This window comes from Equus quagga, chromosome 18 (genome assembly GCF_021613505.1).
Source record: "Equus quagga isolate Etosha38 chromosome 18, UCLA_HA_Equagga_1.0, whole genome shotgun sequence".
Taxonomy (NCBI): Eukaryota; Metazoa; Chordata; class Mammalia; order Perissodactyla; family Equidae; genus Equus; species Equus quagga.
In genome coordinates this window covers 41,617,172-41,632,864 of record NC_060284.1, presented here as the reverse complement: position 1 = coordinate 41,632,864, position 15,693 = coordinate 41,617,172, and the positions used below count along the sequence as shown (strand labels likewise).

The 15,693-nt window shown below is 40.5% G+C and overlaps 1 protein-coding gene across 1 annotated transcript; it reads left to right on the top strand.

Moving 5' to 3' along the window:
* Positions 1–2,101: 2,101 nt before the first annotated feature.
* On the top strand, positions 2,102–6,418 carry LAMTOR5 (late endosomal/lysosomal adaptor, MAPK and MTOR activator 5). Its single transcript, XM_046645879.1, has 4 exons — positions 2,102–2,254; positions 3,273–3,334; positions 5,302–5,419; positions 6,091–6,418. Exons 1-4 carry the CDS (start codon positions 2,220–2,222, stop codon positions 6,149–6,151), a joined length of 276 nt encoding a protein of 91 aa, XP_046501835.1. The 5' UTR covers positions 2,102–2,219; the 3' UTR covers positions 6,152–6,418.
* The last annotated feature ends 9,275 nt before the right edge of the window (positions 6,419–15,693 follow it).

The following is a 15,693-nucleotide window of genomic DNA, read 5'->3' as shown; positions in this document are numbered from 1 at the left end:
ACAGCGATAGTGTGAAGTAATCTGTGCTCCCACCTCCGGGACAGCAAGGATGTGTGGGCCAGCGGTCATCCTCTTCCTGCTTGCACGTTTTCCCTTCAGAGGCTTTCCTTACAGTTTGAAAAGCAATGGTCTGCTTTGCTCAGAATCTTTTGGTCACTGATCTGGCTTTGAGATAATCAGAGGTACCCTGGAGCTGCAGTAGCCAACATAGGAGCCACCAGCCACACGTGGCTATTGAGCACTTGAAATGTGCCAGTCTGAGTTGAAATGTGCTATCAGTGTAAAATATACACCGTATTTTGAAGACTTAGTACAGACGAAAAAATGTAAAATATCTCAGTATTATTTCAATTGATTACATGTTGAAATAATATTCTGGACATATTATTTGAATAAATAAAATTTATTAAATTAATTTTACCTGTTTTACTTTTTTGGTGTGGCTACCAAATCATTTAAAATTACAGATGTGGCTCGCATGACACTATTGGACGTGACTGCCCTCGTGGTTAAAAAGCCAGAGCTGAGTCCTAGCCCTGCAAAACTTTACACCGCGTGGGACCACAAGGGGGCGGTACTGCAGTGCCGCCCTTTCCCCAGCAGGACTTCGGCGGGAAGGAGGTTGGCTCTCTACGTTTTCTAAAGCTGTCTTTTAAGGGTAGTTTTAAACTGCTTTTTCCAAAATTTAAATGGCCCATATTGTTATCCCTAAGTTAAGATAAATAATTTTTCTAGGGCAGGAGTCTAAAACTCCTGAATTACAATATTCAAGCCTAGAATTTTAAGGAAGCTGCAAGTTTTGCCATCACAGCCAGGGAATGAAGAGAGACTGAATTCAAGTCCAGAGAAGCCTTGAAGCTCGGCCCCAGACCAGAAGGTAGACTGTGAGTAAAAGCTGGAGGTGAGAGGGTCGGAGAAAACGTAGATCTAGGAGCGATGTCAGGAGGACTTAAGCACAGGGAGCGGGTAGAGGCTTCTGGCGGCTGGGAGAGCCTATGAACATACTCCCATTTGCATTAAAATGCTACCAATCTGAGCGTAAATTGGTACCACCTTTCTGGGGGGCAATTTGTAAGTGTATATCAAAAGTCTTGAAAATGTCCACATCTTTTGACCCAGTAATTCCATTCTAGTAACTTATCATAATGAAAATCTTAAACTGCATAGATATTTAGCTACAAGGATATTCACCTAGCATTTGTAATAGCCTCCCCTTCAAAAAAAGCTATAAGCAACCCAGTTGCACGTTAATAAGGGGTTGGTTAAATCAATTAAGGTACAGCTATAATATAGAATATTTTGTACCTATTACGAAGGATGTAAATGAATACTTAGTGACGTGGAAAGACATTTCTGCTCAATTCTGTGAAAAACGCCAGCTACAGAATTGTATGTCCAGTATCTGTGTCAATTTAGCTTAAAAAAGAAAAAACATTAAAAGTATACATTTGCAAAGACAATGGGCTGAAAGGATACTCTTCGAGAGATTAATAGTCATCCTGGACAGAGACGATGGGTGGCGTTCTTCCCTTATTTTTACAACTGCTTTTATAATTAACTTTTTTAAAAAAAGATTTTTAAGTAGTCCTACTGTCTTCTTTCCAAGTTCACCTAACTTCCCAAAATTTCCCGCGCCCCCGCCAAAGGAAGAACAAAAGTCTTCGTTAAAATCCCGACACTTTCCCGATACCCAGCTTGGGTTTTAACCTTGTTCCATCCCGTCCTCCAGGCCCTGTGTGCATGTCTTTTCCTCTACAAGCCTGTGGACCCCTTCGCCGGGGTCCTGTATCTTCTCTGTCCCGGCCCCACCGCGCGGATCAGACCCTGCCTGACCGGCCGGATTATTATAAAACTTAAGATCTGGCCCGACGTTTCGGAGCGGGTTGAATCGGAATCCAAAGGCTTAAGTCACCGACACAAAGTGACAGGCCAAGCCCCGAGATTCGGCTGCAGCCCCCTCTCCTGGGGAACAACCCGCGCCTCCTGGCTCCGGAGCGGATCGGCGCGCCAGCAGCGGAACTCGGCCCTGCTCGCGCGGCGGAAGCGGAACGACGTCTTCCCGTATTCAAAGCGGACGCTGCCAGGCGAAGTTTGTCCCTTTGGAGGCGCCGTCCCCGTCTGCGCCCCGCTCGTATCATGTGACCGAGGAGCGCTCGGGGGCCTGAGGCGGTGGACGCGAGGAGCTGCGGGTCCTGGGCGAGGGCGGACGGCGGGGCGGCATGGAGGCGACTTTGGAGCAGCACTTAGAGGACACGTGAGTAGGGCGGCCTCCTGGGCCTGTCCTGAGGTCGCGCGGCGTCCCCCTGGCCGCGGGGTGAGATGGTGATCCCTGCCCCGCCGTTTAGAATTAAAATTAAAATCCCGCCGGGCCTCCGCCCCGTCCCGAGCGAGCGACCCTCCGCGGCCAAATCGCCTGTCCTGTTGTCGAGATTGACTGTATGGCCAGGGTCGTTCTTCAGGAGTTTCAGGAAATGGGTTAATTTAGGGGAAACCACTCGCGCAAAGTCGAGCCTTGCGATGTAAACATAAACACGCTCACGTATTCCCTTCCGTGCGTAACCAGTACTGGGTGCTTAAGAAGATGAAAGACATCCCTTAAATTTTTCGAATGAGTAATATCTACGTAAAATCCAAAACTGGAAAAGTGGAAGAAGGCTACAGGGAAACGCCTACCTCGCACCAGTGCCCCTCGCTTCCCACTTCCTCTCCAGGAGGCAACGCGTGTACTTAAGTCTTTCAACAGTTTTAAATGACTTTGTATGCTAAAGCATGCCTTTTTAACGAGGGCAGCAAAATCCTCGATATTGCAGTGTTTGTGGCCCTCCAAAGCTCAACAGTACCTGATCGTCTTTTCTTTCATTAGAGAAAAATTAGTTTAACTGTTTAAGTTGGCTAATTAGAATTTAATTTTTGTCGGGATGGGGGCGATGGTGAAAAAAGATGGAGAAACACTGATTGAGAGCACTTTTGTGTGTGTGTGTGTAAGATGGTCCCTGAGCTAACATCCGGGCCAGTCTTCCTCTACTTTGTATATGGGGTGCTGCTACAGCATGGCGCAATGAGCTGGTGTAGGTCCGCCCAGGATCTGAACCTGCAAACCCCGGGCCCCTGAAGCGGAGCCTGCGAACTTAACCACAATGCCATCAGGCTGGGCCCCTTGAAAGCACTTTCAGCACTGCCTGGTCCGTAGAAATCCTGTATGTGTTGTTATAATCATTTAAATTCATTTTCTCACGTCATCTGCTTCATCCCTCCTGTGTTCCTGGAATTAGAATGAAGAATCCATCCATCGTTGGAGTCCTGTGCACAGATTCACAAGGGCTTAATCTGGGCTGTGAGTATCTCACGTCAGCCCTTTGGTGGATTGCACAGCATTTGATGTTGACTGGGAGCCTAGTGTGCTGTTATTCTCTCATTTTTATTTCTTGTTACCCTGCCACTTTCTGGGTACTTTGGTGAGAGTAGAGATTATCTCCAGATAACAAGATCAGAAACTTAAAATTTCTCCGTTGGTATGTGTGAAGGTAGGAATGTTCTGTGCAGTTCTAGTGCCACACAGTTGTTTCTACTAAAATAGTGTTGGAGTCACTTTAAGTTGGATCTAGAAAGGACTTCAGATAATGACAACAGTTACCATTTACTGAATGTATGGTATATGCTGCGACTGTTAGGCGTTATATACGTTATCTCTGATTTTCACAGTCACTCTGCAAGATGGATGGTGCTATTTTTCAGTCCAACTACACTTAACAGTAAGTGAGTAGGCAGTAAAAACAGGGACTTCAGAGTTGGACAGCCCTGGGTTCAACTCCCTGCTCTGGCATTTCTCAATAGTGTGAACTTGGACCAAAAAGAACCTTTCTGAGCCTCAGTTTCTTATTGGTTGTTGTTTAATAATGATAATAATTATAGAATTATATTTATTGAGCTCTTACTATGTGCCAGACACCATACTAATGCTTTGCATATACTAAGTAATTTAATCTTCCTAACAACGCTGTGAGGTCAATAAAGAAATTGAGGTACAGAGGTGGAGTACCTTATCCGCAGTCAGACAGCTAGTTGAGCTGGGATTTGAGTCTGGCTCCAAAGCCTCTTAATCACAATGCTATAAGATTATATAATATGTGTAAAACACCCAGACATAGTATTCAATCATTGGGAACAATTACAGATAAGGAAATAAACCCAGAAAGGTAAATAACTAAAGCATTCGGCCAGTTAATGTCAGGACTAGTAAAACCAGGACTCCTTACTCCTACTGCAGGGATTTTTAAAGCTCTGAATTTCAGCTGGGAGGGTAACTGAAGGAGGTAATCCGTGTAGCCAGTTAGGTTTTACACACAAATCAGTTAGTTGGGAGAAAAAAGGCAGATTTTCTTTTGAGGCGGTTGCCCGGTTCACTAACGGAAAGGCTGAAATTCAAGTGTGGAGGTCTAAAACTAAATGAGTTCCTTCCAGAAACCTTCAAGGCCTGAAAGACTGCACTGGATCTGGCTAGTTAATGTTATCTATAACACTTGCTATCGATTGAATATTACCTATAACACTAGTTATTGATTGACTCTGCCATAGTGGCGTGTCTGTCACCTGACTCACCCTCAGGCACTTAGGCTTGTCTTGCCTGTATATATAGAAATATATTGTGGAGTAAACTTAGTGACCACTTTTTGTAACTGGACTCAAGATTTAGTTATTAGCTACAGGCTAAAACAAACATTAATAAAAAGCCAGTTTTGTTGACATTTGAAAGCAGCCAGCTTATTCTAGTGGAAGTAATTGCTCACAGAATATTCCCATGTGCTGTCAAGGTGATCTTACAGCTGAACTCCTGAGGAAAGACTTTTATATCCTTTGAGGTTGAGTCAGTAAAAGGAAGTCAGATTTCCCATGAGGAATTAATTTGTTTCAACAAGCGTCTTGCCTTTTTTGACTGCTTTTTGTCAGTCACCCCTGAACTTCTTGTTGGTTTCAGTAAGGTTCCTGTAAAATGAATTTATGACTTTCAAATTGATGTGAATTACACCTTCCTTATATGCGTGAGAAGGTGTTTAGAGATGGTGATGAGAATGACTTTGAAGATTGAGTGTCTGTTATGACTTTATTGATTTAAGAACTGTTGTTTGGCTTTCTTACTGATGTAACCAGCTGTATCAGGGCAAAATCATTTCACGTCAGTACCTAACCTAAGAGACCATGAACTGAACCTTCTTTTTGTGAATACTTCAATGAAAGATACTACTATAGCTCTATAATCATTTTTGGACAATCAGGTGGCCTCATCTCATCTCTGTCTTCCAGGCCGTGGGACCCTATCAGATGAGCATGCTGGGGTGATATCTGTTCTAGCCCAGCAAGCAGCTAAGCTAACCTCGGACCCCACTGATATTCCTGTTGTGTGTCTAGAATCAGATAACGGGTGAGTAGATGTCAGCAGATCCCTTCCTTTCCTTTTTATTCAGGAAAATCCCTGGGAAATTTGACTGGGGCCTGCCCTGTGTTCATCAGGGATTCCTCATTCAAAGTACTTTGAGGGAGGGTCTTCACCCTTTGGACCACAGGAACAAATAGATTGATCTCTGAAGCTACTGTGCTTTCACATCACAATGACATTTAATGAAGAGTAAGGATTGTCATGACATCAGTCTATCAAGAAAAAGAAAGTAATAAATAGCACAGAGGAAGACTAAACAAACAACAGAAACTACTTCTGTAGTAATAGAAATACCAAAGATATTCTAGGTGAGGGTCCTCAGAATAATAGTAAGTGGAAAAAAAGCAGAATACAAAACTAGGCACAGTATGATAAGTTTTGTAAAAAGAGAAAAAATGTATATTACATGCAGATTAAAAAACAGGAAAGTATTAGTAGTGGTTGTCTCTGATAGGATTATAGGATTCATTTAATTTTTATATTTTACACTTTTCTATATTTCCCAAGTGTTTTGTAATGTTCATGTATTGCTTTTATACATAGGAAAATGATAAATATTATTTTTTTAGTTGTGTTCTAAACCAAACAGCATCTTTAATCTTGCACTGACTCTCACATAGAACATTTTACTGAATATCTTCCACTTTGCCTTTCAGGAACATTATGATCCAGAAACATGATGGCATCACAGTGGCAGTGCACAAAATGGCTTCTTGACGTCTCCTGTCAGTTCTGCAGCAGCGTGTCATAGGCACTTGATCCTATCTGTGTTAATTATCTTATAGAACATTAAAGTTCCAGTAGTTAAGCCATTCATTTAATGTACATTGAGCACTTTTCTGTTAATTTTAGAGTAAGCTGCTTTTTGACACTGTATGACTACTAGTTAAGAAAGGATCATGTTTTGAAGCAGCAGGTCCAGGTCATTTTGTATATAGAATTTTGTTATGTTCAATAAATTTGGTTGGAGGAAAGCTTGTTAAACTCTTATCAAATGTTCGTTTTTTCAGTTAACAAATTATAATTTCTTTTAAAAAGGTCCTTGCACCAAACTCTTCTCTTCTCTTTTAGACACTTCCTGAAGTACATATATTCTCACAGAAGTGTCCGTGGATATTTAAAAGAAATCAAGCATACTTGTACCCCATAATAATAACATAATAGGTAATATCATTAAGTACTTAACATATGTCAGCAACTCATTTAATTCTCATTAACAACCCTAAATAGTAGGTACTGTTATTTGCCCCATTTTGCATTTGTGTAACCAAGGCTAAGGGATTACTAGAGTCACCATTTGGACTTAAGATTCCAGCTCAGAGCATGTACAGTCATGTGCTGCATAACGACATTGATTGACCACATCTACAACAGTGGTCCCATAAGATTAGAGGCATATAGCTTAGGTGTGCAGTAGACTGTGCCATCTAGCACTCTGATGTTCCCACAATGATGAAATCGTCTGGCAATGCACTTCTCAGAACATATCCTCGTCGTTAAATGATGCAACACTCAGACCACTACAGAAATAGGTATGTGTAAGCCACAAAAAAGTCTTCTACCATTTGAAAGTATAGGACGTTATCTTCTCTTCATTGTTTGTAGTTTTCAACAACAGACTGATGCAAAAGCAGTCACAGAAGACTTCATTTTGTTGAATTTGAATGCAACTCCTGTTGCTCTGTAGCAATTTAATATTTGACAGTATTAAAAAGTCTCCAGAATATTATTTATTCAAAAATATCAAGCATCTACAAATATAAGGTGCTATGTGAGGAAACAAAGATTCTGAATAAGACCTGGCTCCAGCCTTTGAGTTTGTACTTTGATAGAAGGTATATGCATGTATGTTTTCACTGTACTTACCAATAACCCAACATATATATATGTTTGTTTCATTATCTGTCTTCCCCACTAGCATAGACGCTTTGAGGGCAGGAGCTTTGTCGTATTCACAGATGTATCCCAAGCACCTAGAGCAGTCCCAGCATTTAGTAGACACTGCCTAAGTACTTGCCAAATAGCTAAATATATGCAGGAGAGTTTTGTGGTATGAACTGGGCCTTTCCAGGCAGGAGGAGGAGCAATGGCAAAGACAGGTCAGAAACCAAAAGGAATATTTATGTAATACTAAATGCTTTAGTTTGGTCAGGGAGGTAGGAGGTGAAAAAGCTGGACATTAGGGCAAATACCTCAAGGAACTGGAATATTGCTTTTTAAGAATCCTAGGCCCTATCCTGTTAACAAATGGAGTTTGGAACAATTGAGAGTCGAGGTTGAGCTTTAAGATTAATCTGAGGTACACAGGGCTCATTTTTTCAAGAACTGCTTCCTCTTCTGTAGGTATCTGCAATTTGTAGCACAAGTAGTAAGTCAACCTTTAGTGAGTTCTTGCTACATGCTAGACACAGGGTAAGCAATTCACATGCATTTAGCTGATTTAATCCGCTTAGTCTTCTGAGGTATGATCCCCATTTTAGAGAGGAAGAAGTAGGCTCAGCAAGATAATTAGCTCAGGATCAAATATGAGGGACAACTGAAAGAACAAATTGGTAGAAGAGGAACAAAAGAGAATGAAGAATTAAAGATCAATTGAATTGTCTAAGTGATAGGAAGAACTGAGTGTCTTAGAAAGAAGCAGTCAACTCGGAAGAATTACAGAGAAGACAGGATTGGGTTTGACTTTAGATATGTCGAATTTCTGATACGACATCCTGGTGGTAATGCTTAGTAACAAACATGTCCTGGGTGCTCACTGTGTACCAGGCACAGTGCTGAACTTCCCTTCAGGGACCTCCCGTTGCATTTAGGACAAAATCTGAAGTTCTTAGCATGGTCTCCCAAGCCCTGCATGATCCAGCCCCTGCCCACCCTTGTGCCCCATCATGCCACCCTCTGCCTGCACATATCCCCTCTGTCTAGCACAGTGCCTGGCACAGGAGGCACTTGGATCGAATGAAATGAATAAATGAACGTACTTCCTCATTTATTCTTCGTAATAACCTTTGAGGTAGGGTGTAGTGCACCCAATTTTATTGATGAAACGTTAAGACTTGTGCTGGAAAGAGCTCAGGGCTGGAGAAAGTATTTTCTAGTCTGTACAGAGCTGAACTATAGAGCTAAAGTAGGATTGGATGGGGGTCACCCAAGACCACCCCTGAGATGGTTAATTTTATATATCAACTTGACTGGGCCATGGAGTGCCCAGATACTTGGTTGAACATTATTTCTGGGTGTGTGTGCCACGTTTCTGGATGAGATTAACATTTGAATCAGTAGATTGAGTAAAGTCGATTGCCTTCCCCAATGTGGATGGGCTTCATCCAATCTGCTGAAGTCTTGAATAGAATAAAAGGCTGAGTAAGAAATAATTCTTTCTCTTTGCCTGTCTTCCAGCTGGGACACCAGTCTTCTGCCTTTGGACTCAGACTAGAACTATACCATTGGCTTTCTGACTGCAAATCTTAGATTTCTCAGCCTCCATGATCACATGAGCCAATTCCTTATAGTACCATATAGTATCACCATATAGGTACCCTCTCCCTGGAGTTTGCTCAAAATTCTAAACTCCCACAAGGAAAGCAAGTGTTCAGCATAAACCATATTGTTTGTACAAATACTTTAGGCACAGTGATCTACTCATAATTTAGGGAATCATTGGAACCCCCCCGAAATCTTAACTTTTCTGCTCAAAGATTGAATGAGGACAGGGGAAGATTCAATTAAAAATAAAATCTCTTAATTCTAGATGTTAGTGCTGCATTATACTCTTAAGTCCCTGTGTGCTAAAAATTACAAGCTTTATTTGACAGTGGAATGAGGGTGATAGTAGTGACTTAGGAAATTGTTCTGCATTCTTGCTGAATAGCTTTAGGGACAAGAGTTAGAGAAGTAGAGGTTGAGGGAATTATTTATGTTTTGTTAAAGACTTATAAACTTTATTAAGTTGATTTGGTACAGATGCCAAAATGTTAACTAACATCCCAAAAGTGGCTTAAGAACTCTTTGCTCTTGATATTAGGCCCCACCTGATTAATAAGAACCATTTTTTGTTTTGTTTTGTTTTGCTGGGAAAGATTTGCCCTGAGCTAACATCTGTTGCCAATCTTCCTCTTTTTTTTCCCCTCCCCAAAGCCCCAGTACATAGTTGTATATTCTAGTTTTAATTCCTTCTAGTTCTTCTGTGTGAGCCACTGTCATAGCATGGCTGCTGACAGATGAGTGGTGTGGTTCTGCACCTGGGAACTGAACCCAGGTCACTGAAGCAGAGCATGCTGAACTTTAACCCCTAGGCCATCAGGGCTGGCTCAATAAGAACCATTTTTAATGAACTAAGTACCAATAGTGGGTCTGTTAATGTGCAGTCACCTTATATATATAGTTAGTCCTCCAACAAACTTGCAAAATGATATTAGCCACATTTTATAAGTTTGGAAACAGAGAGGGTAACTTGCCCAGAGTCTGCAGGCTTAAAAATGGCAAAGTTAAGATTCTAACCAAGTCTGTATTTTCCACTATGCCTCAAAGCCTATTGTATGAAAGATACGCTTCAAGGTGCTCATCTCTGAGGACTTTGCAGCCCTCCTAGCCTCTATGAATAACTCCTCTTTCTGCCACATTTCAAACCTGACCCCGGTCCTCAGCATCAGAGTTCTCTACCAATATAAAGCCCAGCCTCATCTCATCCTGTGATCAGAATCATAGAGACAGCCATGCTTTGAAAGAGCAACAAGCACCCACACACAAAAAAATCAGTTCTACAGATGTTTACTAAAAAATGCTTTCTAGAATATGTTACTAACTACAAACAACCCTCTGAAAAGCATTCACCTTCTCTCTTTTGGATGTTTGCCTTCTGCTGAAGGTTTCTTTGATCCTTACCACCAGCATCACATAATTGCATAATCTTTTCCACCATTACACTTATAGAGCATCTTCCCAAACCACTAAGTTGTGGTTCTGCTAGCACTTTAATCAAAAGGTATTATAGAGTTTGGTTTTAAAAGCCTGAGAAGCCCTTTACTCTTTAAAAAGGAACATGCATAAATATGTGCATATTTTCCAGATAAAACAAGAAAAACACACTTTGGCCTAAAATACACACTAGTTTAAAACTTGGAATGTTGGTGCTGGGGAGATCAAAGGCAATTTCCCATTGACTTTCTTCTTTAATGTGGAGGGTGGAGAAGAGGAAGGAAATGGGATAAGAGAGCTGAATTATCCCAGTAATTTTCTAGGAGACTCAGCCTTAATCATTTCCAAAATGCAATAAGAAAAAAAGTTTCATTAAAATCACAAGTATATACCTTTCATGGAAGGTGTTTGGAGTTACAGCAATCAAGTGTAAAAAAATGCAATTAAAATGGGGCCTGTAACTCCAAATTACCAACCTGAATCTTTAGTCAATACACAAAAGGTCATACAAATAGGCTGAACTTACTGAAGATTGCCATTTGTAGCCCAGGAAATGTACCTCCCAACTCTGGGAGAGTTGTATATTTTCTTCTGTAAAATAAGCATGTCCCGAGGACCTCCTGGAGGAACAGCAGAGGCAAAGGTATCAGGATTCTGGTGCTCCACCCCCTGCCTTAAGCATACTGTTAAAAGAGAAACTGAAGCATATTAAAAATGGTAAGAATTTATTTGGGCAAAAATCAGCTTGAATTGGGCGGCACCAAACCAGAAGTGGTTAGGAGTGCTCCACATACAGGAGCTTGGGGAGAAGCTTTATAGAGAAAAGTGGAAGCAAAGTAAGGAAATTATTGGTCAGCTGTAACTTAAAGCTTAGTTAGCTGTTTGTGATTGGTTATCCTTAGGTTTCAATTTCGTAACCTTGAGGCATTTACAGGCTTAGATTTTGGTTTGCTTATGTAGGCCACTACAGCATAAAGCCAACTCAGTCTAATGGTCTCTTGTTGCTTTAGCCATGTGGCTTGTTTAATTTCTTATATTTGCTACAATACCAGAGGTGCTGATCCAGGTACAGCAGGAGGTACTTGCTATTGCACAGACGACTCCTTGTTCAGCCAACAAGTGATCTAAAGCAATTCTATTATCTAAAAGTGCCTTAGCCGGAAAGCCTAGAGACTTTTGTTATGTGGCTATAGCCTCAGCAGTAGACTCAGTGATAGTTGCCAGAGTTCAGGAGCACTGTCTTCCTGTGCATTAACAGAGAGAGAAGGCAAGTACTGAAAAGACAAAAGGCATAAAGGTTTCACATTAGAAATGAAGATGTTGATCCATGATCTCGGGAGAGCTGTCCACCCTCAAGATGTTGTCTGCTTTAGGGAGGAACCTCCCTAGCCAATTTTAATTTTAGATCTCCAGATGGTGTGCAGTTCCAAGAGTCCGGAGGAGCCCTTTTTAATTGGGAGATGTGGACCCAAGGCTCAAGCCCCTGAAGTTTGGCTGATGACTTGGTATGGTCTGTTCCAAAAAGGTTCAAGGGCAGTCTTTGTTCTTAGTGATTTCATATCAGAAGGCTGGGAGAAAACTGGAAATCTTAGTTTGGAGGGTAGCGAGATATTTGAGAAAACTAGAAGAATTCAGGATCCAGTCTGTTTTACAGGTATATAACAAAACCTCAGAGACAATGAACAAGACTAGAATCTGATATCCACAAAGTTGTGTTATAGTTTTCTACTGAATTTTTTTTCTCTACAATCACACTCATTTCTCTCAAAGATAATCACAGTAAGACTAATTTGTTTGCAAAATAAGTCTAATCTCATTAAACTTGGCCCAATTATTTACATAGGTGCTGTAAGAATAGTGATTGACTGTACAGTTTCTTGTTAAATCTGCTTGGTGGAACTTTTCTTAAGGAATCTTAAATGGGACTTTTAAAGCCTCTTCAGACTAAGAAGGCAAGTCATGGACTCACCATCAGACTCTGCCAGGAATACTTGTAGATTTGGGTTCATTCCTCTCTTCTCAAGGTCCCCAAGATATCCTGAGGTTCCTGGGCCTGCTGAGAAGTAACCTTCATTACTCACCTAGTAAGGATGCTGGGAACTCTATAAACAAGGTACTAGACCAGTTTTTCCAAGGGCCTTTATTGGCTCCATAAAGTCAACCTTATTTCCTTAAAACTGTCTCGCCATATGTGATTTTATGCATATTTGCATATTCTCAAATATGACGTTCTAGTCAAAGCCTTGGTAATATAACCAACATTTCCAATTGTGTCCTGTTTAAGAGTAGATTCTTATTGAGTTTATGCAAATAACTATATTGTCATGAAAATAAGAATACTCAACAAATTTCTGAATTTCAAAGGTACCAGGTAGGGAGAAAAAGTAAATGTTCCAATTCTGTTTACAAAGATATACTATACCAAATTGCTTTAAATCATAAATTGCTTCAGAAAAAGATTTCCTTAAATCTAGAAAATGAAACATTGAGGAACCAGCAATGTTTCAAAGTAATGTTTCAAAGAAAAGTTGTAAAAAAATTATAATCATCCTCATTAGTTCATTTAATCTCATGTTATTAATTCTTGTTCTGCTTGAATCCAGTTTTTCTATTAAATCTGGAAATTCTTACCCAGTTCAGTTTTATGATCTTAAAGTTATCGGAAACCTGTATTCTAGGGTATTTGTCAGAGTCCTTTCCATTACTCTCTGAAGATGAAGCACTTTTACAAAAGCATCAGAATAAAACAACTACTGTCTGTAAATGACAAAAAGACTTTAATAAAAATATCCTTCACACCTTTCCTTATCAAAAAAACACATTCTACTTTCCTTACCTACTTTTCATACACAGTTGTTTCTTTCACCCTTATATTTCTAAGTAGTATTAATTCTATATAATGATTAGAATTCTTAACCTTTAGAATCCTTAATTTCTAGTGAAAACTAAGAAGTAAGCAATTATGGACTGTTACACTGGTGTTCTGTGGATTGGCACATTTAGAAATACCTTTTATAATTTCTAGAAGTATATTTTTCTTCAGTAAATTTTTCAATGTGACATAAAACACATTTACCAATAGACCCAAATGTCTTTAGTTTTTCTGTAATAAGAAGCCAAAAGTAGATAAACGTATCAAATAATTAATGTTTCATTATTTTATCTTATTTGGAAGTGACCTAGATATTCAATAAATATCCAGCACTTAACTTAGTATAATTTTTGCCTAATTTCCAAGTAGCCTCCCCCCCCCCTTTTTTTTTTGTTCTTCTGATAAGAACTACCTCCCTGAAGTTTGCATTTCAAAGAAAAAGCTCCCAGTTCCAGAAAACACTGGGTAGAACATTCACATCTCAAAGGCACAGAGAAAGGATGTAAGATCCACCCAGGAGGACTCTTATTCCCTAAATCCAGATGTTTTACAATATCTGCAAGCCTTTTCAGATGAATAGGGGAGTTTGGGAGTTGGTAAATAAAAGAGATGGGCTTTGAATTGTTTCTAGAGCTGCATTTACATTCTGTCAAGATTCTATTTGTAACATAAATACAGTTTTTAATTCCTCAACCTGAATGATATCAAGAGGCTGACTCTCTCACTCAACTACACGATCTTCAGTTCCCTTCTTTATATAAAGGAGATTTCCTATGTTCTATATTTAGAACTGTGTGTCTTTGTGATTTAGTAAATCTTTCACAGTGGCTTCAGAATGTTTCTCTTTCCCTCTGGGTACATAGTTTCATTTCAGCTTAGAGAAGGCCTTAGAAAGAGTTCCTCTGAGGCTCTGAATATCAGCTGCCAATTTGGCCAACTTCTGACCATAGAGCTCACTAAATAAATCCTTTCAAATATCTTATTAACAGGTTTTAGGTGGGACAAACAGTAAATATTCCTGGCAGTATTGAACAACCTTTTCTTTTCTTTTTCTTTTCAACCAAAGATATCCCTAACAAATGACTCAAAACCAGTAGCCTTTTATGGCTTAACCATGGATGCAAGAGGCATCCCCAAGAGGGTGCAAAAGAGCCACAGCCATTTCCAAAGATAACAAAAGAAAGAAAGACTTGGACAATTCCCCTGATAGCTGGCAACAGTTGGTAGGACACTAGCCACAAATGAGGTGCAACCCACATTTCTGTCCAGACACATTTTTGGAGCCCCCAACCTGACAGCTGATCTGCCTGTACCTAAAGAACTGACAACCTGAGTGCCCCAACAGACAGAAAGCCAAGCCAAGTTCTCAGGACACAAAGCAAGACAAATGAGAAAGAAACAGCTGTCACTGGGAGAGAAAGGATGGATAACCAGTGGATACCCAAATGCAAATTCATGAGCCCCAATTCAAAGATCTAATTCTTACAAATGGTTTTCTCCTGCCAATCCAAATTTGGAAAGGAAGAGACAACGTGAAATTTTACCTTCCTCTCTCAACCAGGCACCATAGATAGAGACCCAGGAGAGCTGACTTTGGTAAAAATTTTCACCCTTTGTGAGCTTCTGCCAGTTTTCTCAGGATCCCATCTGTAGGTTCTGGAGTGAGTGGAGTGTCCCAGCAGGTCTCATCCTGGTCACCAGAAACTGGAGAGGAGGAAAAATAATTTTCCCTCTATCCTTTACAGTAAGCGCTTGGCTGAGACTCCTTTTTCTCTAGGACACCTCATAAATGGATAAACTTACCTAGGTTAAAAGTTCTCCACTGTGGCCACTGTAATTTAAGATTAACTTTGGTAAGGTTAACTTACTTGTTCAGCCTTAAAACAAAATTTTATTCACCTGAGCCCTCACACTGGCCCCAGTCCAGTTTAAGTTGGACCCAGTCTGATTCCAACTGGTTTCTGGATCCAGTCTGGAAAAAGAAATGCTCGAATAAAGTCTGAAAGTTCATAACGCAAAACCTATGGAGCTAGGATCCAAGAAGGATTACCCAAGACCTTCAGAGGCAGCGAGAAAGCAGCAAGCTCAATGAACTCAGCGGGTACCTACACCTGGTTGCTCATTCTTCCTGGGAGTCGTCAGGGGTCTCCCTCCTTTGTTCCCTCTTCTGACACCAGAACTATTAACACGTAAACTGAGGCATATTAAAAATTTTAAGAGTTTCTCTGAGCAAACATCGATTCAAATTGGGCAGTGGCAAACCGGAAGTGGTTAGGTGCCCTCCATCAACAGGCACTCAGGGAGAGACTCATATAGAGAAAAGGCAGAGGCAAAGCTAGGAAATTATTAATTGGCTGTATCTTAGAGCCTAAGTTTTTTTTGTGATTGGTTGTCTTTGGGTTTTGGATTTCATAACCTTGTGAACTTTATAGGCTTAGATTTTGGTTTGCTTACATAGGCCACCATGGCATTA

Bases quoted from the DNA above. Each gene is read 5' to 3' on its own strand.
- LAMTOR5 (XM_046645879.1), top strand. From the start codon at position 2,220: ATGGAGGCGACTTTGGAGCAGCACTTAGAGGACAC. The intron at 3,335-5,301 runs GTGAGTATCTCA...TCTGTCTTCCAG, and splicing joins ACAAGGGCTTAATCTGGGCT to GCCGTGGGACCCTATCAGAT. The intron at 5,420-6,090 runs GTGAGTAGATGT...TTTGCCTTTCAG, and splicing joins TGTCTAGAATCAGATAACGG to GAACATTATGATCCAGAAAC.